The following is a 22932-nucleotide window of genomic DNA, read 5'->3' as shown; positions in this document are numbered from 1 at the left end:
GTTTGCCAGGAAGTGGTGTGTGGAGACGGCAGGAAATCAAGGGCATCACAGCAGAGGAACACCAATCTTCCCGGCTATCACACTTGTGCTTCCCCTCTCAGAAGGGTTTGGCTTCCACGTCACGGCTGCCCTCGTTAGGTGTGCAGCAGGGTGTACAAGAAACGACCTGAAGACAAAGCTACATTAATAGAACTTTTGTTTTTCAGTACATTGACTATATATATATATACACATATATACATACATATATACATGTGTATATATATATATATATACATTCACAGTGCCTCGGAGTGTGCAAGGCACCAGGGAACAAAATTCTTATAAGTACAATCCAAATGTTAAATAAGTTATGTTTTAAATGCCTGCATTTACTGGTGTAGAGGTACAAGTTCGTAGCCTGTTAGGAACTAGGTTACACAGCAGCAGGTGAGTGAGGGACGCTTCGTCTGTATTTACAGCTGCTCCCCATCACTTGCATTACTGCCTGAGCTCCACCTCTTCTCAGATCAGCAGCGGCATTAGATTCTCATAGCAGCATGAACCCTACAGTGAACTACACATTCAAGGGACCTAGGCTGAACGCTCCTTATGAGAATCTAATGCCTGCTTCCATTTCTAACATCCTATCTTTGTGAAGCAGGGTTTTCTCTAGAGACAGCAACCAAAATGAGATTACAGAGTAGACTGAATATAAACAACACACTTGGAGTGTCTCCCATCACCTCCAGATGGAACCGTCTAGTTGCAGGAAAACAAGCTCTGGGCCCCCACTGATTCTGCATTATGTTGAGTTGTATAATTATTTCATTATATATCACAATGTAATAATAATAGAAATAAAGTATGCAATAAATGTAATGTGCTTGAATCATCCTGAAACTATCCCTACCCCACCCCTCGGTCTGTAGGAAAAACCGTCTTCCATAAAACCAGCCCCTGGTGCCAAAAAAGTTGAGGTATACTGGTGTACATGCCTTACTCCCAAAGCCTGACCTGTATCCTGTGTGATCATTTGTTAATGTATTATTTACTTTCTGACATATTCTTTCCCAAAGGACAGCTGACTCCATCGCATGGATTAAATCATTCCTTCCAGTAAAGAATTAACAAAATGAGTGTTCCCAAGTATTTATGACTTACATCCACTAAACACCGAATCATCTGTTGTTTTGAACTACCCAAGCATCTTATCCTTTCAACTAGTAGTTAGTAACAATGAAGCAAAGCTTTGAGGCAGGTGAATTTAAGATCCCTCCCATCTATCCTATATTAAATGTATTGTTTTGTTCTTCATTATCAAGGTAAAATTTGCTTATATTGAAGATTTTAAAATATCTATGAATAGAAGGAAAAACAGGCAGTCACAGTCCCCCTATTAAGGAATGATTATCACACTATTTCAGGGCTTCCCTCATAGCTCAGTTGGTAAAGAATCCACCTGCAATGCAGGAGATCCCAGTTCGATTCCTGGGTTGGGAAGATCCACTGGAGAAGGGACAGGCAAACCACTCCAGTATTCTTGGGCTTCCCTTGTGGCTCAGCTGGTAAAGAATCTGCCTGCAATGCGGGAGACCTGGGTTTGATCCCTGGGTTGGGAAGATCCCCTGGAGAAAAGAAAGGCTACCCACTCCAGGATTCTGGCCTGGAGAATTCCAGGGATTATATAACCCATGGGGTCGCAAAGAGTCAGACATGACTGAGTGACACAGGATTTCAGGATTTTATTCTAGGCTTTCTTTCTATGTAAAATTTCTGTTGGTATCCTGTTTATTTCTTTAAGCAACATAGCTAGGAACATAGGGCATACACACTTCTGAAGTCTCCAGTCTTCAGTGAGAGTTTGCATCTCCATGAAGCACAACCATGCTTCCCCACCTCCAGTCCATACCTGGGCTTCTGCAGGAAATAGAAAAATCACCCGGTGTCAATACACCAAGGGACCTTCCCCCACACTCCATCCCCCACTCCAACTTAAATCGCACCACTGCCCACCTGCTGTTACTCCTCTCTCCCTTACAGATGGGAGCCTCTTGGACAATGACACGAGCCACAGTCAAACCCAAATTTGCCACATTACATTTAACACTGCCCATGGACACGACCGCGCTACCTCATCATCGGCTCCACGGCCAGGTCAGTCCCTCCAGCCTGGATTCCTCCCAGACCATCCCCCTGAGGTACCAGCTGACTTCAAAGCAGAGCCTTCTGTAATAATAAAACGCCCACAGAAAACTGCTTCTACTGTCCCTTTAATTACTCTCATTACGCTTTGACACCTAGTGTGAGAAATCAGATAAACGCCACCGGCCTGCTCCTCAGCTCAAGAATTGCTGCAGGCTTGGCCCCTCAGGACCAAGTCAAGCTCCTCCCTCGGTGGATCTCCATACATGGTCTCCTAAACTGACTTCCTGCCTTCCTTGCAGTTCTGTTGGAGAAGGTCAGCCTGGTTTCACTCTGAACCTGAAAGTCCTGCAGGACACTCCTGCTGGTGCCTGCCCCTCACCTCGATGCTTTGCAAGTGTGGACAGGAGGCTTCACACGCTCTGTGTGAAGTGAAGTGAAGTGGAAGTCGCTCAGTTGTGTCTGACTCTGCGACCGCATCGACTGTAGCCTGCCAAGCTCCTCTGTCCATGGAATTCTCCAGACCAGAATACCAGAGTGGGTAGCCATTCCCTTCTCCAGGGAATCTTTCCAACCCAGGAATTGAACCCACGTCTCCCACATTGCATGTGGATTCTTTAGCACCTGAGCCATCAGGAAGCCCATGGCAGGCCTGTGGCTATTATCCCTGGAGTCCCTGCTTGTCTAAGGAGGGAGACTCAAGAGGCCCAGGACATTAAGTAAAGCATCGTAAGCACCTGATGTCAGGGCAAGGACATAAGCAGAGATAACTGCTCTCTTGCTTCCTGAACATTTGAACCTTGACATAAATATGTAGAAATCATGAAAATTTGAATATTGTCCAAGCAATGTTCAGAAAAGAGTTGAGCATATAATGTGTGGTCCCTGACTCCCAGATGTCTGTCTCTGTCACATCTGTTCTGGAACAAATCATTGCTGGTTCAACCTTTTGAGTCATCCAGCAGCTTGTTTGTATACACCCCAAGAACACCAAGCAGATGTGAGTCTCTCCCTGTCTCATGACAAAAGCACTTAGGCCTTCCCTCCCTGCCACGTGAGCAACAATGCCGCCTTTCTTAGACACAGCCAGCAAATAAAAAGTAATGGCTGCTGCAGGGTCTCACCTAAACTATTAAGTCTGTCTTGAATGCACATCCCAAATGCCCATAAAGTACAACAATTGAAGAATGAAAATGATCCTACGTCAACTGCTAAATGGAAGATCTTTCACTTCTGAAAATTATCTTTTTCTCCCCCTTATTTTGCCATTTGTGTGAGATTGAAAAGATGCAAAACCCCTATGGTTACCATTGAGCCAGTCACTGGAAAGTTTAAGGATGTGATTGCTGAACATATTTTGGAAGGAAAGTGACCCACGCTCATCTTTAATTCAATGTATGATCAGTGTATCGATTTCACAAGCAATGTGTCTACTATCATTGAAACATTTATCCATTCAGTCAAAATACTGAATAATCACCTACTGAATCTTGTGTGATACAAAGATAACTAAGACAAGTCCAGGAGTCCAGCATCCCATAGGGAAAAAGAAGAAATAAATTCTTGGATTGTATTTGGATTGTATTCAAAGGAGAATACTAAGGGAAATAATGCAGTCCTAAAGGGCAGGGTAGTGTAAGATTCCTCAGGAATGGGCTACTTCGGAGGGAAAATAATACTGGATGCTTGAGAAATGAATAAGATTGAACCTAGCAAACCAGAAGGGACAGTGTGCGTAAAAGAACATACGCACTCGGCAGATGGCACGTGTTTCAATGTGACTATGTGCCGCTCATGGAAGAGGCAGGCAAGGACCAGGTGGTCACGGCCCTTGCACACAGCCTTGCTAAAGAGATTGATATTATACACACAATGGAGTATCACTCAACCATAACAAAGAATGAAATACTGCCATTTGTGGCAACATGGATGGACCCAGAGGATATTAGCCGTAGTGATATTAGTGAAACAGAAGAAGCCAAATACTATATGGTCTCACTTATATGTGGAATCTAAAATATAATACAAATGAATGTATGTCCAAAACATAAACAGATTCACAGGTATAGAGAACTTGTGGCTCCTCTTAGCTCATTGTGGGCAGGTTAATTTTATCAACCTTAGCTTCAAAATAACACGTGTGTATGGGTGCTCAGTTACCCAGTCACCTCTGACTCTTTGTGACCCCATGGACTGTAGCCCACCAGGCTCCTCTGTCCATGGAATTTTCCAGGCAGGAATACTGGAGTGGTTGCCACTTCCTACTCCAAGGGATCTTCCTGACCCAGGGATTGAACCCGAGTCTCCTGCATCTCCTGCATTGGCAGGTGGATTCTTTATCACCTGGATATTTGGAAGCCCTCAGGTAACAGGCATCTCCACCGTAACTTGTGGCCTTACTAAGCCGACCCATCAGCATTGCTGTTCATTTCAAAGAATTCTCTCACACACCACTTGGCTTGCAATAATAGTATCAATAAGCTTCTTATTGGCCCTGGGGTGTGTTGAAGAGCTTTATTGAAGAGAATGGGGATTATAGGCTCTCACCTCAAAGGGATATTCAGGAAGACTAGAGATCTAACCATCAGTAAGGGGAGCCCACATTTTAGCCATTGTCCCTGTTGTCTAGTTGGTGCTATGATCTTCCTTAGCCCTATCGAACCAGTGAAGGTGCTCAGTCGTGTCTGACTTTTTGTGATCCCATGGACTGTAGCCTACCTACCAGGATCCTCCATCCATGGAATTTTCCAGTCAAGAGTACTGCAGTGGGTTGCCATTTCCTTCTCCAGGGGATTTTCCTGGCCCAGGGATTGATCCCAGGTCTCCTGCATTGCAGGTAGACGCTTTACCATCTGAGCCAACCAGGGAAGCCCCTTAGCCCTATTAATATCACTTAAATCCCCCTTTTATAGAGAAAAGAAAAAATGGAGAGCTAGAGTAACTTTCTCACTAGAGTTCAACCTATAGAATAGGAAGCCTAACTTTCTACTTTTCCTTACATCTGGTTGGGAAAACCCTTTAGCTATTGTAACGTACAGTTGGTTCACACTAATTCTTGCTTCACCCAAGGATAAAACTTGGAAAAATCTCCCAGGGTTAAATTATTTCTGCTCACTATTCAGCACTCCATTCCAACTTCTTCCAGAAAAACTGCCTATGATAAAGCAGTTAATAGAGGGAGAATTCATATTGAAGTCCAAATATGACTATAAGCTGCAAAGACAAATAATACAAGATATGATTTTTTTTTTTTTCTCAAATAGAATAGTTAGAAAAGTATAGACCTTGGATTCAGAAAGGTTACTATTCACCCATTTGGGCAAGTCCATCATCAATAAAGTGGAAATAACAGAGATCCTCCAAGAGTTTTGTGAGTATTAAACAAGATGAAAAATTTAAAGTACTTTATAGAGCACTCAATAAATGGTTGTTAACACTTTTATTACCATCAATACTACTACTATTACTTTTACTACCAGAGCAAAATATGGCACTAAAGTCAATGACCCAACTACAAGATAAATTAATGGATTATACTACAGGGACTGAGAAATATTCTATTTGAAATTAAAGTCAGTCTCAGATCCAGGTATATAATTTATACCTGGAGGAATAACTGTGGTCTTAGGAGAGAACAGAAGATTTAATTTGGGGACTACTCTAGCACTCAAAGAGGATAAGTCTTTATTAGTAGAGTTTCTGGATGATTAATATATGAAAAATGCTTTAACTATTGAATGTTGGCAAAGAGCTTACTAGCCTCCACGAGCTCTCATCAGCCCCCACCCCCAACTCTGAAAAAGGAAGAAAGAAAACAAACCCAGGTGTCATTGCTGGAAGCTATACGCCCTCAGATTCTGACAATAACAACAAAAGCATTTGCAATTTCCTGCCGTAAAGAAGACAATGCAGAAGCCTCCATCGACTTGAGAGAAATTTAAAATCTGGAGGTTGAAGAAACCATAGCTGCAGTTTGATTACTGGCATTCTGGGAAATATAGAGGCTGTGAGACTTACAAGGTGCATTCAATTCTTGGGGTATTCTTATTTAACTAGGCTATGCTTTTGAACTTCTTTTCCCCAAAACAAATGATTTAACCTTGACAACTGCTGTTGGAAAATCTCAGCTATGGATTGAGGTGAGTGTTTGCTTCTTGCACCTGGAGAAATTTATTGGGTCCACTTCAGAGACAAAAGTTTATAGATTCATAGAAAAAGAAATTAACGTTTTGCAAGTGATTCCGTAAGTAAACAACCTTAATTTAACATGTGTTTCACCTGCATCTATTAAAAAATAGTCATCACACTACAAATAGCATTTCTGTACCATTCTGGTGAGATAGGACATACTTTATATCTTTAAAGGAAGAACCATTAAAGCAATCAATAGTTATAAAACAAACTCAGGATCATATAGCAAATTAGCGTTTGAAGTAGAAATAAAATTTGGATTTGGCCTGCATTGCAACAACTATTCTTCATCTATTCTAGGTTGTTGGTGATGGGATGGTAGTGGGGAAGAATAAACAATATTCTCCTTCCTGTTCCTAAATAGAAAATCTTTGCCATCCTAAATCAAAATAATGATATAACACATTGTGAATCTGGACAGACTTTTTCTAAAACTGATTCTGATTTCGTAAGATAAAATCATATGAATTCTGAGTAAATGGGAATACCTGTGTATGTATCTCTTTAAGAAATGCTTGGATCACAAAACATAGCTTGCAAACTTAAAATTATTTGATTCATTGCCTAATATCCTCTGTGGGAAACTTTAGCCTTTTCTGTTTTAATTATTAGTTCTCTCTAAGCAATTATAATGAAAGAATTTTTTTCATTTGCTTTATTAACAACTTTCCTCATAGTTTAGTACTGACTCCCATTTGGAAACACTGATAATCCCAAATCTAAAGATAGAGATTCTCAAGGGCATACTAAGAAGTCCAACTAAAAGATTAGAATGAGCCAGAAATATAGATTATGGCATAACCAGCAGGTAAAAACAAGAGTGCAAAAGAAAAAAAAAAAAGGTCAGTATCTCCCTTAAGGCTGAAATTACTCTGTTTTGCATAACTTATCTTTCCTCAGTAACTTCTCTAATTTGAATATAAAATTAGAAAGTACCCCATTTCACAAAATGTGTTTGATAGGGAAGTGGGAGAGTTCTTGTAGGAAAGAAGAAAGCCAAAACCTCTCAAATCCTAACAAGGTCCATATTAAAGTTGAACCATAAAGAGAATGATTTAAACAATGTCCATAATAAGGATTAGATACAAAGTGTTTTCACTTACTTTGGCTAAATAATCTAAATTAAATTTATCTGACATCAATACAGCATTTTATTAGAGTAACCCATCTTCGAAGAACTCTATAAAAGCTTCATATTTCAAAAATACAAATGGTCACATTTATACTCCAAAACCCTTATGATGAAAATAACCTATCTTGAGGAAGACTATTTTTAAATCTTCCATTACTGAGAAAATTAATAAAAATAAACAGTGCTAATCCTTATTTTTGTTCAACATAATTAAATGAACATATTCAGATTTTACATAGATATATACAATTCAGATTACGTGATTTTAAAAATTTGAGATCAGCAGCCTTGCAGGTTACAATTGGAAGACACCTGATCCAACATGTCAGGCGCCAAACAATGACCCTTCACCAAAAATTCTTCTTTCACAGTTTAGCCCATCAATTCTGATCATCTAAATAGATTTCTCTCTTTCTCCACCTTCAACCCAAAACATGGGCTCTTGCTTTCAAGCTTACCTTCTTCTGGGATTACTGATCTCCTGTGTCGGCACTTCCAAATCTTGGGGACCGAGATTGACTGTCCATGTCTTGGGTTATAATGGTAGCAAGCACCCATGGTGCCAAAGGGTGGGGAGCCTGCAGCAAACATGATGGGTTCTCAGGAAAGCTGGAGAAGAAGGACCAGGTGGGAAGAGGGTGTACTTCCCCTGCTCCATCGTAGGAGCAACTGGTACAGAGCCACGGGGAGAAACTCCACCCAGCATGAATGAGTCAACGTTCGTTCCCTACACACAGTGGGCCAGACAGGTCTCACCACCTTACAGTCGTATGAGTGATACTTTTTTTTTTTTTTTTTTTTACAAAAGGCAGGAGGAGAAGGGGGCACAAAGGAAGAGATGGTTGGATGGCATCACTGACTCAATGGACATGAATTTGAGCAAACTCCAGGAGACAGTGCTGCCGCTGCTGCTGCTAAGTCACTTCAGTCGTGTCCGACTCTGTGCGACCCCATAGACGGCAGCCCACCAGGCTCCTCCGTCCATGGGATTTTCCAGGCAAGTGTATTGGAGTGGGGTGCCACTGCCTTCTCCAGGAGATAGTGAAGGACAGGGAAATCTGGGGTGCTGCAGTCCATGGGGTCTCAAAGAGGTGAACATGATTTAGCAACTGAACAACAACAACAATATTCTTGAAGAGCTTCCTTTAATTTTCTTCTTTCAGGGGCTAGGAGAAGTGATCCTTTTGCTTTTTAAAGACATTTCCAGTTAAACACAGAAATGATTCTTTTTTAATTTTCAAGTTTTTGATTCAAAACAAAGTGCTCCTGTTCTTAGAATTAGTGATTCTGTTATATTTGTCTTCAACATGGGTTAAGGATTTTATTTTCAAATTTTGAAAGCTAATCTCCTTTCCTGCCTCCATAAAATGACCTTGAATGTAAACCCGTACTATGAAAAAAAAATTACTGTATAATTATCTTAATGAGACTTCATGTTTGCATCGCATTTTTATCTGAAGAGCTCAAAGCATTTGGCTAACACGGTCTTACTAAGCTTCATGACACCCTGCTCAAGAATGTGATGGTAAGGATTACTACTACCACTTTTAACAGGTGGGGAAACTGAGAGATTAGCACTTAAATGACTCAATTTGAGGCCACAATGCTAGCTGAAGGCACAGTTTGATTCAGGACTCTGACCTTGCTTTCCAAGGACATACCTACCTGACTTACCAACAGAGAGCTTCATGTGGAAATGAGAATTCAATTCTCAGAAAGAATCTGTTCTTCTGTTCTAAGGCTTTAGAGAACATAAAAATAAGACAAATAAAATTTATTTTATGTTCGCAAATTATGGCACAGGTGAGAAAAATAGCACATGTGCTAACTCCAGTCAATTTATTCCTCTCCTTATCCTTTCATCATCTTCCCCATCAAGGGACCAGGTCACAGATGGTGCTCGCTCTCTCCATACAGAATATTTACTTAGCAGTGCATTTTTTTCCACTCACTAGGGCAAAGAAGGTGTCGATCTAGGCCACTGTGTGCATGTTGTAAGACAGTCAAACAGTATGGGATTGTTCCACGTGAAAGGGAAAAAATCTCCTATTGCCACCTCCAGAGGTTACCATTGTTAAATGCAGGGATGTATGAATATGCACAGGTAGTGATACCAGACACAATGTTCTCCAGCTTCTTTGATTGTTTTTTAATTTCCCAACATTCCTCAGTCATTGCCCTTTGTCAGTACCTGCACATCTACATCATTCTTTTAAGTGGCCACATATCCATATGGATATGTGCACAAGAACACATGAAAATTCACTTACTCAATCCCTTTTTACTGGACATTTGGGTACTTCCTTTGTTTTTCCACCTTATGCACGGTAATAAATAACCTTGTGTGTATAATTTCATGTTTTAAAATATTTCTTTTGGATCTACTGCCTATTTTTCACATGATCCAGAACTCTTACTTAAGAAAATACACATGCCACACTGATAGCGACCAAGTAAAAAGACGAAGTAGGTGATTAGTTAATCCCACTAGGAGACTCTAAGTAGGAAAAATATGGGAGACCCCTGTACATTAATGATTACTCAAGAAAGCAGGTTTGCTTAACCACAAAACCAAGTAGGCTTGCTTAGCAACAAAACCATGCAACAGAACCATGAGACCGGCCCCTGGACAATCAAACAATGGTGGCCTGAGACCCACGTTGTGCCCAGTGAGCATAATAAGTTAATGATCCCCAGGACATGCTCTCTGTACACATAAAATACAATAATGTGAGGACCTAGCTTGACCATGTAGGGACAAGCAAACTCTCCTGCACAACCCGGAGGAGGAGCGGATGATGGAAACATGATGTCTACTCAAGAAAGACAAGGAAATTCTTCTCCCCCTCCCCACTTCTCCCTTGATTATAAAACTGTAGCACAGTAAATTCTCAGGATAGGGCACTCTCTTGCCCGCCGTCTTGTAAGTTTCACAAGCATCCTATTCTAATAAATCACTTCTTATCACTTTGCTTCTCACTGAATTCTTTCCATGCTGAGACATAAAGGACCAGGAGTTCTTTGGAGCCCCCAGGGCGTGCCTGCTCAGTCCTGCCTGATTCTTTGTGACCCTACTGACTGTAGCCCACCAGGCTCCTGTCCATGGGATTTTCCAGGCAAGAGCACTGGAGTGGGTGGCCATTTCCTTCTCCAGGACCTCCTCCCAACTCAAGGATAGAACCCAAGTCTCTTGCATCTCCTTGCATTGGCAGGTGGATTCTTGACCACTGAGCCACCTGAGAAGCCCCAAACACCACCAAACAGTTTCAGCTCTATACACTGAGCTGCTGATTAAATTGTGAACCTGCAGCCTTGAATGGAAAACTCAGTTTCCCTCTTTCCTCCTATCACTGCTTGGCAGAGGTCTTGGCTTTATCTGCAGGAATACTACCCTCTGTCCACATGACCCCCAAAAGTGAACTGGAAAACATTCCATGTGGGGCAGATGGAAGGAGAGCCAGGTGATGCTGTAAGAAAATAATTTACAATGACCCATCTATGACTCACAGCCTACATTCTTCAAGGCCTTAGTTCCATAGAAATCCAAAAACTGGCTCTTTACCAATAGATGGAGTGGTGGGTCCTACGTTTTGGAACACAAAGTATTTTACCAGTAAGACTTAGATCATCTGCCTAAGTTTAGTGCTCATGTGACTGGATACTCTGAGCCTCTGCTCCCTCAGACCACACGGGAGATTCAGAGTCATATGAAATTCAATACTAAAATCATTTCAAGGATTTGGATTGCCCATAAAGTGAGAGCCCAAAGGAGTGCTTTCCTCCTTCATTTCTAGTGGAATTTACACTAGTGTCACATCTATTTCCACATAGATATCCTATCTGTTATCTTACATCCCAATAAAGTACACAGTTGACAGGGATTTCTATTTTAAAAACTGATGAAGGAAAAGAAAGCAATAGACTTAGAGCCACAAGAAAAATCTAAAACATAAGTAGGTCACCATCACTTTTTTCCTGTTAGTTCATTTATCTATTTACTTACTAAATATGTACTGCAAGCAAACAATGTGAGTAAGACACAATTCCTGCTTTAAAGGAGCAGACAGTACAGTCAGGACCATAGATGAACAAAACAGACAAAAAAAGAAAAATTAACATTCTGGAAGTTCAGTAAAGGGTTCCTGGAAACTTTTATAGCTAACTACACAGAGAAGCAAAACAAAACAAAACAAAACTGTCTTGCCAACAGAATGAAGTACAGTGTTTTTGGTCATCTGAAGCCTAAAAGATTCTGAAAAACCTTAGCTCTTCTCATTTAAAAAGTGAATAAGCTGAGACATGAATATACTTGTCATATTCCAATTCTATTTGTTTCCGTCCCTTCTTAAAATATTGTTGTATTCTCTAAGTTCAAGGAACCAAGTAATTGTGCTCTTCGAGAAGAAAAAAATGTTTCAATGTAGTCATTTATTAACAGATTTCTCCCCCAAAGGTACATACTACAGTGGGAAGATGAGGTAGTTCCGAAGAGGTTATAAAATTAATACGGGTTTTAGAATATACACATTAGGCTCACTCTTTAAATGCTTATCTCACAGTAAATTTCATGCATGCCTTCTAGGTGTCCTGAGTTTATAAAACACAACAAGATAAGCAACTAGGTCAAAATCCTGTTACCACCTAAATAGTTCTGCTCAATAATCCAGTAATGTGAACACATGCTTAGTCGCTCACTTGTGTCTGACTCTCTGCGGCCCCATGGACTGTAGTCCACCAGGTGCTCCTGTCCATGGACTTTTCCAGGCAAGAATACTGGAATGGGTTGCCATTTCTTACTCCAGGTAATCTTCCCAATCCAGGGATTCAATCCAGGTCTCCTGGCATCTCCTGCATTAGCAGTCTTTACCACTGCGCCACCTGGGAAGCACAATCCAGCAATATTGGAATCTACCAGCCACTAGCAACATACACAACATGAGAGAGAGAAATCTTAATGTCTCTGTCAAATCCACAAATGCCAAACCGACCCCTACCAGACTGTCCTACTCCAAGTATGCACCACCAAAGAGTCAAGAATTAGAGTCTTTGTTCTAATTGCTGCCATAATATTGCTACATAATCTAAAAGGAGAGGAGACTGCTGATATTTCTTATATGAAGGGATGGTAAAAGACTGGTGTGGTACAAACTCTCCAATTTTAATAAAGGAAACTAATTATTTATTTAGCATGTGCTATGTACCAGGGGCTTCCCAGGTGGCTCAGTGGTAAAGAACCCACCTGCCAATACAAGAGAGATGCAGGTTCAATCCCCGGTTCAGGAAGATTCCCTGGATGCCCTGGGCAAAGGAAATGGCAACCCCCTCCAGTATTCTTGCCTGGAAAATCCCATGGACAGAGGAAGCCTGGCAGGATACAGTCCACTGGACTACAAAAATGTTGGACATGATTGAACGACTAAACAACAACAATGTACCCAGACACTGAGCTAAATGCTTTCCAGATGCTACTCTCAATTCTAGATTTAGTAGATAAGCCTCATCCTTACCACATAACATGAGAAAGTAGGAGTAGGTCCATAAAGGGGAAATGAGTACTATTACTAGACAAAGGGGAAATGTGGACAAAGGATACCACGTGAGAAAGCATACTGAGGCCCACCATAAACGTTCTCACACTCAGACAGGAGGCAGAGGTCGTCAGCTTCCAACTTTGCTGTTACATCCTGTGCCACTCATGGCTTCTGACCAATGAAGGCACCTCTCCGCATACTTCACCGCCTCTGTCATTTGCTTCTGCATCCGCAGTGCTTTCCATGGCGCCACTGCGGGGCAGGAGGACGCAGTGCAGTGGCCTTTTGACATTGCACCTGGGGCTGACTGGGATTCTTTAAAGCTCCCTGATCCTACTATGTAGCCAGGGTAGAGACTCACTGGAGTATAAAAGACTTCAGTCTTCAGCATCGACACACACAAATAGCGCTTAACTCTGAGAGTATCTGCTTGTGCGTACTAAGTTGCTTCAGTCATGTCTGACTGTGACCTTATGGACAGTAGCCTGCAAGGCTCCTCTGTCCATGAGATTCTCCAGGCAAGAATACTGGAGTGTTTTGCCATGTCCTCCTCCACGGGATCGTCCTGGCCCAGCGATGGAACCTGAATCTCTTACATCTCCTGCACTGGCAGGTGGGTTCTTTACCACTAGCATCTAGTCTAATAATCTGTGTTCTGAAAAACAGATCTGAGATGGTTGCTTCCCTTTTCAGAAACTGATCCACAAAATTTGGAGGGTGACGGAGTAACATCCATAAATCAGATACTGGACTCAACAGTACTCTTTTGCCCCCCTCATTATGTCTTTGCGCCAGATCAATTCAGTACTAGACAGAAGGACAAAAGTGGACTTAGTTTTTATTTCTCAGATTTGTAAGGGGTGAGGAGGAAAAACAAATAATGGAGCCTTGTTTGACACAAGGGAAATTGTTAGAGTTCCCATGTACCTATCCATTATATTGTTGGAATATACCAAATGCCGTCTCAATCCCACTTCTGCCCTATCAGAGGATTCTGAGATAATTTAAAGGGACCAAATTTCTTGATATCACTGTCTTTCTAAAACAGCATGACAGCAGCGTGCATGCATGCTAAGTCACTTCAGTCATGTCCGACTCTGCAACCACCAGGCTCCTCTGCCCATGGGATTCTCATGACAGTATGGCACCCTACAATAAGACGACAGCCAGGGAGGCCACAAGCTTTGGTGGAATGTAGAATTTAAATCCCTGATCCAACACTGACTACCTATAGGTAATCAGCTTAAGAAAGTTAACCTGAGCCTAATTTTTATCATCCATAAAATGGAGACAATAAATAACCTTTCTCAAAGGCTCCTGAAGGCTTTAGAAATAACACACAGAAAGCATCTGACATGCAATCAGTTGTCAGTAACTGTTAGCTATTACATTTGGGAAAGACATTTTCTTTTAAAATCCAATCTTGAAGATTAGTGCTAAATGAAGAAAGTTTGAGTCTTCCTGGATTGTAAATACCAAGAGAGTAGGACAGTAAATGAAAATGAATATTCAAAGGAAATATCAAATGGGGTTTACAAATCAAGAATATCTACTGTTCAAACAAATAGTCTTCGAATTTAAATATATAAATTATGGCTAATTGAGTATAAGAGGGACTTTCCTGGTGGTCCAGTGAGGTTCATTAAGAACCCACCTGCCAATGCAAGGGACATGGGTTCAATCCCTAGTCCTGGAAGATTCCAAATGCCATGGGACAACAAAACCCATACTCCACAATTGCTGAGCTCGCGCACATCAACTACTGAAGTCCATGCACCCTACAGCCCATGCTTGGCAACGGGAGAAGCCACTGCAATGAGAAGCCTGCATATAGTAACTACAGAGAAGCCCCTGCTGCCTGCAACCAGAGAAAGCCTGCATGCAGCAACAAAGATCCAGCAGCCCAGCTAAAAATAAATCAAAAATTTTAAATAAGTAAAATCAATGAGTATAAGATAGGCTCAAAGATGTATTCTCTAATGTGGGAAATATAGCCAATAGTTTGTAATAACTGTAAATGGAAAGTAACCTTTAAAACTGTATAAAAATTAAAAAACATTTTTTTAAGAAACACTATTAAATGTTAGAGGCAAACTGATCATCATAAAAAGCACAGAGGATTTTTAGGGCAGTAAAATTATTCTGTAAGATACTTTAATCATGGATATATAGCATTATACATGTGTGCAAACCCATAGAATGTACAACACCAAGCATGAACTAAGGTAATCTGTGGGGTGATCATGAGGTATCAGAGTAGGTTCATCAATTGTAGCAAATGTCCCCCTCCAGTGGGGGATGCTGGCAGAGGTGAAGGAGGGAGTACATGTGGGAGGGCAGCAGGTTAATGAGAAACCTCTCTCTCTTCCCCTTGATTTTAATGTGAACCTAAAATTTCTCTAAAAATCAGTCTGGAAAAAAGGTTGGGAACTAAAAGCTGTTACATGTCAGAGGCAAATATGCAATTAATAATAGTTAAAAAGTAAAAATAGGGTTCATTAAATGACCAGTAACCAATTTCCTAGGTGAAATTTTTGTTAAAGCTCCCACAGCTTTAGTGGCTGAGGCTATCTTCATGTGAGTTTATCAAGGAAGTGTTTCATTACGATTAAACATCTAAATGTTTAACTTCCTAAGTATAATCGATCAGTTATGTATATAGCCCGTTGAAAAATGTCAAATTTCTCCCTAAAACCATCTTTTTTTAATAATTCATGATTAAAGGCTCTCCTTTGCAATAAGTCACTAAGCTGGGACAGCGGCTTCTAAAGATCTGTAAACAAGATAAAAATAATAATAATACCAACCTCACAGTACAATTCTGAAAAACCAGATTAGATAACATAGATGAGAGGGCTTTACAAATGATAACGCACCATGTACATGTTATGTTTTTGCAGCTGCTGCTGCCACAACTGCTGACTAAAAGGAGTTTATCCCTGGTCATAAGGAGCACTCATCCTCATTAGAGACACTGGGTGTGATTGAGAAATATTATATTAACAGTTCTAGATTTAGAGGAGGACAAGAAGGTGGAATGATTGAGGAAGTAACACCCTGAAGGAGGCAGGATGAGGGCTTCCACCTCACTGATGGGCAAGAGTTGGATGGAGAAGAAGCTGATGAGTACCATGGACAGGCAGTGTGAAAAAGCAGCACAGAATATTCACAAATAATAGGAAGCCATGAGGCGCAGTCTGTGCCAGGCAGCTGAGTGTGAGATAAAGCTAGAAAGGAAGGTGGGCACAGATGGTCGAGGGTCGATGCCTAGAATGTCCAGAGTTCTTTCAAGACAGACTGACCCTACACCTACTCTTATTCACTGAGTATGTATATTACTTATATTCAATGTTATCATATATCAAGCTCTAAAACTCATTAAAAAGGTCCATGAATCTCGCTGAGGGTTCTTATACCACTTCTGTTCATTCTGCAGCAGGTCAGAGACAGAAAGGGAAGAGCAGGAAGTCGGCTAAAAGCAGCCGCAAACCCTGGCAGCATGCCCAGACTGGAGGCAGTTCAGCAGACAGGAAGGGAAGGCAAGAAGGGAGCCGTGGAGACTGCAGGCAGGTTGGAGCAGAGACCAGGAAAAGGCAGGAAGACAAATGACTGTAACCACCAATTTGCAGGGCTGTGAAACCTGAGCTCTTCTGGATCCGCCTTCCTGGAGAGTCCTCTGGCTCCGAAACTTTGGGAAGGAAAACTGATACCCATAAATAACTGGCTGTGTAACTGCAGAGTGGGATAAACGCTTCATCTTGATTAAAGGCAAAGTGGTTTTTCTGACAAAGAAAAACTGTGACTGGCTGACTCTGCAGAGAGGTTACCTACATGGTTACACGTGGGAGTTCGAGAAAATTGCAAGATGCATGTTGTAAAAAGATTTGTGGAGCATTAGGAGCTGGGTGGGGAGAGGCAAACAAAATATAGTCCTGTCAACAAGGGGCAAAGACGAGACTTGACATCTTATGTTCCCTCAAATAGATAGGAGGTCAAGCTGGACCTGCTTTCCTTTGAGACTATGGTCTCAAAATGAATCAAATGGTTGGCTGGACCATCATTAACCAACCACAAATAACCACTGTTTTCAGTAACACCATGGTCAATGCTCATCTGGGTCCAATCCAAACCCTGAGACCTCCTAACAATGAAATTCAGTCCTCACATGGACCATCAACTTAAACTACAGTCTCAAGGGAGGGGCCAGAACAACTAATAAGCTGAGTTAATAAGTGAATCCAAATACGTTAACAAAATAATAAAACAAATCACTATTGCTCACAAAATGAAATCCAAGTGTAACCGTCTCTACCAAAGGGAGTAAAGATTTTTTTCAAACACTTGTGAACCTTTTAAAATAGAAGCCAAATCTGCAAGCATCCTAAAGCGACTCAACCAGGATAAAAGTGGAAGTGAAAATATTTTCAAATCAAACCCAACTCTATTCCCACCAAAGTTCCCTTCTCATTCACTTGATCAAGCTCCCCATTGGGGCTGTGGAGCTTCCTCCTCGGGTGTAGGCTATGCCGAGCCCAGGAGACGATTTCAGGGAGGTCTTTTTATAGTGATGCTTACAAGGACGCTGATGCTAGGTTCACTAGCAGTGTCTGTGGAGAAGTAGGTGCCACAATTCCAAGACCCTCTCCTTAGGTCTCCTGAAGGTAAAAAGTATGTGCCACTGAGTGATCTCGCACCTCTGCTCATTCAAGAGGAGGATTTGGTAAGAAGAGAAGAGGCCGCAACAGGACAGGAGAGAGAGAGAAAATGAGAGAAGCAGATGATGGCAGAATGCCCAGACATGGAGGCAGAATGCCCAGACATGAAGGCAGGTCTGGAGGCAGAAGAAAGGAAATAAGGAAAGATGGAGGCTGCAGGCTTGTTGGAACAGAATCCAGGAATGAGGCAGGAGGAAGAAGGAAGAGGAGGACACGGTGATGGGACCTAGAGCAACAAGGAAAGCAAACAGCTTGCCCTGGAAAAAGAGAGTAAAGGGCAGATTAGTGAACAACTAAAGACCACGATTTCAAACAACTACAGAGATAGGCGATGAGAAGTAGATCAAGGGAAAATCTGGTCATGACTGTTGCTTAGATAAGACCAGCAATGAGGGCTCTGATTCTTGACCATTGATTCTTAAAGGGTCCTAAAGATTCACCAGTCTCTGTAATCCCAAGCCTTCTGTTTGCTCATCAGTGAAAATGTTCTTTCCATGCCCTAAACGGAGAATTTATGTTGCTATGACATTTCAAGGTCCATTTATAAAACATCTCACTGAAGTTATCATGGTCATTACACTCAGGCATCATATTTTATGTAAGGACATATTTTAAAGCTCGAGTAACACAACTCTCAGTGAAAACAGCAATTAGGCAACACCACAGTGCAATGAGCTACTAGAATTTTGGAGCAAGAATCGAAATTACTTCATGAAATTTGGAAACTGTCAGTCATAAATAAGTGCTTTACACATAAATAATCTGTTATTTTTTCAAATGAGAAAAGATTAGTAAACCACTCATCTTAACTGAGCTATTCCCTGGTGGCTCAGATGGTAAAGAGTTTTCCTACAATGCAGGAGACCCAGGTTCGATCCCTGGGTTGAGAAGATCCCCTGGAGAAGGGAATGGCAACCCACTCCAGTATTCTTGCCTGGAGAATTCCATGGACAGAGGAGCCTGGTGGGCTACAGTCCATGGGTCTCAAAGGTCAGACATGACTGAGTGACTAACACTACAAAACATATAAAAGATAAAACATCTTAACTGAGCTGAAATAAATGTGAAGCTGGAGTAGCAGTCTGTATGAATAACCATGGTGCGATCTCTGAAACTCTATTTTAAAAAACTCAGTAACTGTCAGAGATTTCTCAGTGTCTGTGCCATGCCTCACGCCTAAATAGAAATACTTGTTTCCAACATACCTTTCAACTGTTAGGTCACACCAGCATTTTCTTAGGTTTACTTCGTGGCATGCGTTATTCTAGGCAGTCCCACATACATGACCTCATCTAGTCTTTCAGCAGTTTACTGCAGTAGGTGTTATTACCCCAATTTTCCAGATGGGGAGACTGATGCTCGGGGCGGTTAAGGTCACACAGCTGGGAGCTGGCAGAACCAGGATGCAGATTCAGGTCTCTGACTTCAAGTCTAGCACTTTCTGAAAGATATCAGACTGCCTCTGTTCCCATCTCTGGCCAGAAAGGAGTTGACTAGCATCCAGAAGGTAGGATGCTGGAATGTAAATGTTATCCTCTTATGCATCTACAAGAATGTCAAGTATTTTACAATAAACATATGTATAGAGTAATGGAAGGGACTGAATTTGCTCCTCTAAATTCATATGTTGAAGCCCTGACCCCTGTGCCCTGTACCCCAAAATGGGATGGTATTTAGAGATGGGACCTTTAAGAGAGGATTAAGTTTAAAAGAGGTCATTATCCTGGGGCCTAAGCCAATCTGATTGGTGTTCTGATAAGAAGAGATAAGGACATGCTAGAGGCACACAGGTGCACAGAGGGATGACCATGTAGAGAGGCAACAAGACCCGACAGGCATCTGCAAGCCGAGGAGCGAGCCCTGAGGACACCACTCCTGCCAGCACCTTGATCTTGGCTTCCAGTCTTTGGCGAGCAAAAATTGTCTGCTGTTTAAGCCACACAGCCTGCGGCATTTTGTTGTGGCTCCTGAAGCAGACTAACACAAGTTCCCACGATGTGCCTCACACACAGCACACATAGCGCGTGCAAGAATGCTACGGTAAGTAAGACAGGGTCCCCACTCTCAAGAGTGTGCAGTCTTGTAGGGGCTTCTCAGAAGCAAACAATTAAAATGAACAGAGCAAGATAAGCACTACAAAAAGAGCAGGTGCCGAGTGCCAGGGGCACATGAGACGCTATAATCTGATATGCGGTGTGCATACCGTTGTTCAGTTGTTAAGTCCTCTCTGACTCTCTGTGACCCCACAGACTGCAGCACATCAGGCTCCTCTGTCCTCCAGTATCTCCCGGAGTTAGGATGGGCAGCAAGACTTTAAAGAAGGTGATATCAAAGAAGAGATATAAAAAGATTTTCCCCTTATATCTGGAAGAGCCTCCAATTTCCATTGACCAAAAATCTTTCTATTCTTGATTTCAATTCCCCCAGATTCAGAAAACATTCCTCTTATGCCAATCAGCTAACTGCTTTGCTAGTATTTTGTTTCTACTTCAAAAACTAAACATATATACCCTTCTTTAAATACTTAGGTCCAGGAATGGGCTTTATGAAAGTATTTGAAATGGAAAAAAAATTTTAGATGAAGAGTTGTGTGGTGCACTAGTCTCTGATAGTAAAGGCTGACACAACTTAAGAATTTAAGAAAAGAGTAATTTAAAAAATTATGGTGAAGAAAATCAATTTTGTATAGTTTGAAAGTGAAGTTGCCTAGTCATGTCTGACTCTTTGTGACCCCATGGACTGTAACCTGCCACATTCCTCCGTCCATGGGATTTTCCAGGCAAGAGTTCTGGAGTGGGTTGCCATTGCCTTCTCCAGAGGATCTTCCTCACTCAGGGATCGAACCCGGGTCTCCCGCATTGTAAGCAGATGCTTTACCATCTGAGCCACCAGGGAAGTCCTTGTATAGTTTATTTCAACCTAAATAAAATGTGAATTTTGTTTAAAAAATTATGGTGAATTGATTCAATGAAATATATGCAAATATTAAAGTTGATCTTAAGAATATTTAATGGCATGGGAATATGTTGTGACACAATATAAGCTCACAATTTTGTTAATATAGATATGCAGTTTTAAAAGGTCAAAATATTAAGTGGCTACTACAGGCTTACTTATAGAATTGATGCAGCTTTAATTATCAATTTTTAAAATAATTTCTATGTTTCTAAAGTTTTCTAGAACTATAAATAATTACTATAATTACATATATACACACACTTATACATATTTTAATGAGAGAAAAGAAATATTTTTTTCCAGGATGCTTGGGAAATTATCTGATTCTTTCAACCACACTGTTAGAACCAAACTACCCACATTAGCTCTATCATATATCAACAAACTGTTATCAGTTTAGAAGCTTATACTTGTACTGAGAAAACCTAGATCTAAATTTTGGTTCCATCTCTTACTAGCTGTATTTCCCAAGAGAATTTGCTTAAACTCTGGACCTCAATTTCTTCACCTTTAAGGCAAATAATAACTGCAGAGACCATCACAGGGTGGGTGGGAATATCAAATAAGATGCACGGGAAAGTACACTGCAAACTATAAAAAGCTATAGCAAAATGAGGGTGAGGAGGGTTATTATTTTTACTGACTTATATGGTGCTGTTTCTGAACAAGTCAGTGTCAGTTGAAGATGGAAATAGGTTTTGAAAAACCTCTAATCATAACTGGTCATCAATGTATTTGTTCACTGTGTGACAGTGTGGCCCAGACCACATTAGGTAGACTTTTATGGGGCAGGGGTCACATATATTCCATACAAATTCTCATAGTCTGTGAATGGACTATACAAGTGTCAACCCCAGGAAATACCCTTCAAAGACACACAACCAACGAGAGTGCTATACAGGCAGATGATAAGTCATTTTAAGTCACCTCCTCAAAGCAACTGCCTGAGTGGCTGGAAGGACAGGTCATCAGGAAAACCGTGAAGGTGGCAGATCAGAGCGTGGACAAGTGGGAAAAATGCAGTCAACATTTAATAGGTAAACGCCCACTGGGGGTAATCCAGCTTCAAGTGACAGAAACACCTCTACTGTAATGCTAAGTGTTACTTAAACAGATATGAGAAAAGCTCTTTCAGATCCCAGGAGAAAGATACTGATCTGATCAGATGTAGCATGCTATCAAGACTTTCACAGACCCTCTCAGAAAGAAATAATGGAGGTTAGGATATCTAGGACCTCGGAGGAAGTGCCCTGTGATGACCTCTGCCACCCAGGGTCATCATCCAAACCAGGGAGGCAAGGACCTGCAGTCTACATTTTCCATAGCTGGGTCAGAAGAAGGAAGTCTAGGGTTTTCTTCTTTCTTTCTTCCCCACCACCACCACCTCTCTAACTTTCAAACTTCCCCTCCTTCCTTTTCTACCTTTCTCTCCCTCTTTCTTTCCTGGCCGTAAATTCTTTTTTCAACTCTGATGGCCCAAAACGCGAGCAGCTGAATATTTTCAACAAAATGACACTTCTCCAAAATTATTCCACAGCTTCAGCTTTGCCAGCTAAGATGACATTCTCCTTCCTGCTCTTCCACACTCTGTTCAGGAGAAGTAGGTGTCTCATATTTTTTTCTTTTTTTAATATCAAAGCAGTTTTTTAAAAAATTACTGCTTGTCTTTTGAGAGGCAGTGAATGAAAATGGGGGAACAAACGTAAAGGTAACAGGTACCTGAGAATAGTTTCATGCTACACAGTTCTATTTCCTTTTCACTTTATGATGGAATCATCATAGCCTGTGCTAATAAATAGGCAGAAATTTAAAGGAAGACTGTAGTGGTCATCTTTTTTCTTGAGATTCTATCTTGACCCATGGCCATCTACCATCTTTACTAAACATGAAGGAACCAGCTGGTCTTTCTCAGGCCTTAGCACATAGGCTTCAGGGGTGCAGATGCTGCCTGTGTGTAACTGGGTGTCCAAAGGAGATCTTCTGTCTCCGCCTAAGGCAGCCTCATTGTGTCATTTGGAAAAGGAGCTATAGACCAGAACTGGCATGATGTACACACATTACTCCCAGGGTACTCATCACACCTAAGAGCAGAGGATAACTTGGCAACAGGAATATCCAAACCTGGAGCTTCTCAGTTCATCATTCTTCTTGGTGTGGCATTATCATAAAAAGAATTTCTGGGGCCCTGGAGAGCTATTTTCTAGGGATACCTTTAATTTTCTTCGCTAACTCCCAGTTCTTCCATCACTGTCTCCAGCCCTCCCACATGCTGTCTTGCCCA

General features: G+C 41.4%; 1 protein-coding gene across 10 annotated transcripts in view; it reads right to left on the bottom strand.

Annotated features, from left to right (window-relative positions):
• FMN1 (formin 1) overlaps positions 1-22932 on the bottom strand; it is a 475676-nt gene that overhangs the window by 368139 nt on the left and 84605 nt on the right. Inside the window, exon 6 of one of the 10 annotated variants that reach the window (XM_020913652.2) lies at positions 1710-1899. The exons of the other annotated variants lie outside the window; for them this stretch is intronic. Coding sequence (XP_020769311.2) covers positions 1730-1899 — 170 coding nt within the window. The 3' untranslated portion in view covers positions 1710-1729. Of the gene's footprint in view, positions 1-1709; positions 1900-22932 lie in introns of those variants that run through there. 10 annotated transcript variants of the gene reach the window in all.

Source organism: Odocoileus virginianus, chromosome 6 (genome assembly GCF_023699985.2).
Source record: "Odocoileus virginianus isolate 20LAN1187 ecotype Illinois chromosome 6, Ovbor_1.2, whole genome shotgun sequence".
NCBI classification, from domain to species: domain Eukaryota; kingdom Metazoa; phylum Chordata; class Mammalia; order Artiodactyla; family Cervidae; genus Odocoileus; species Odocoileus virginianus.
Note: the sequence above shows the minus strand (reverse complement) of the source record. Positions and strands in the feature narration are given on the sequence as shown.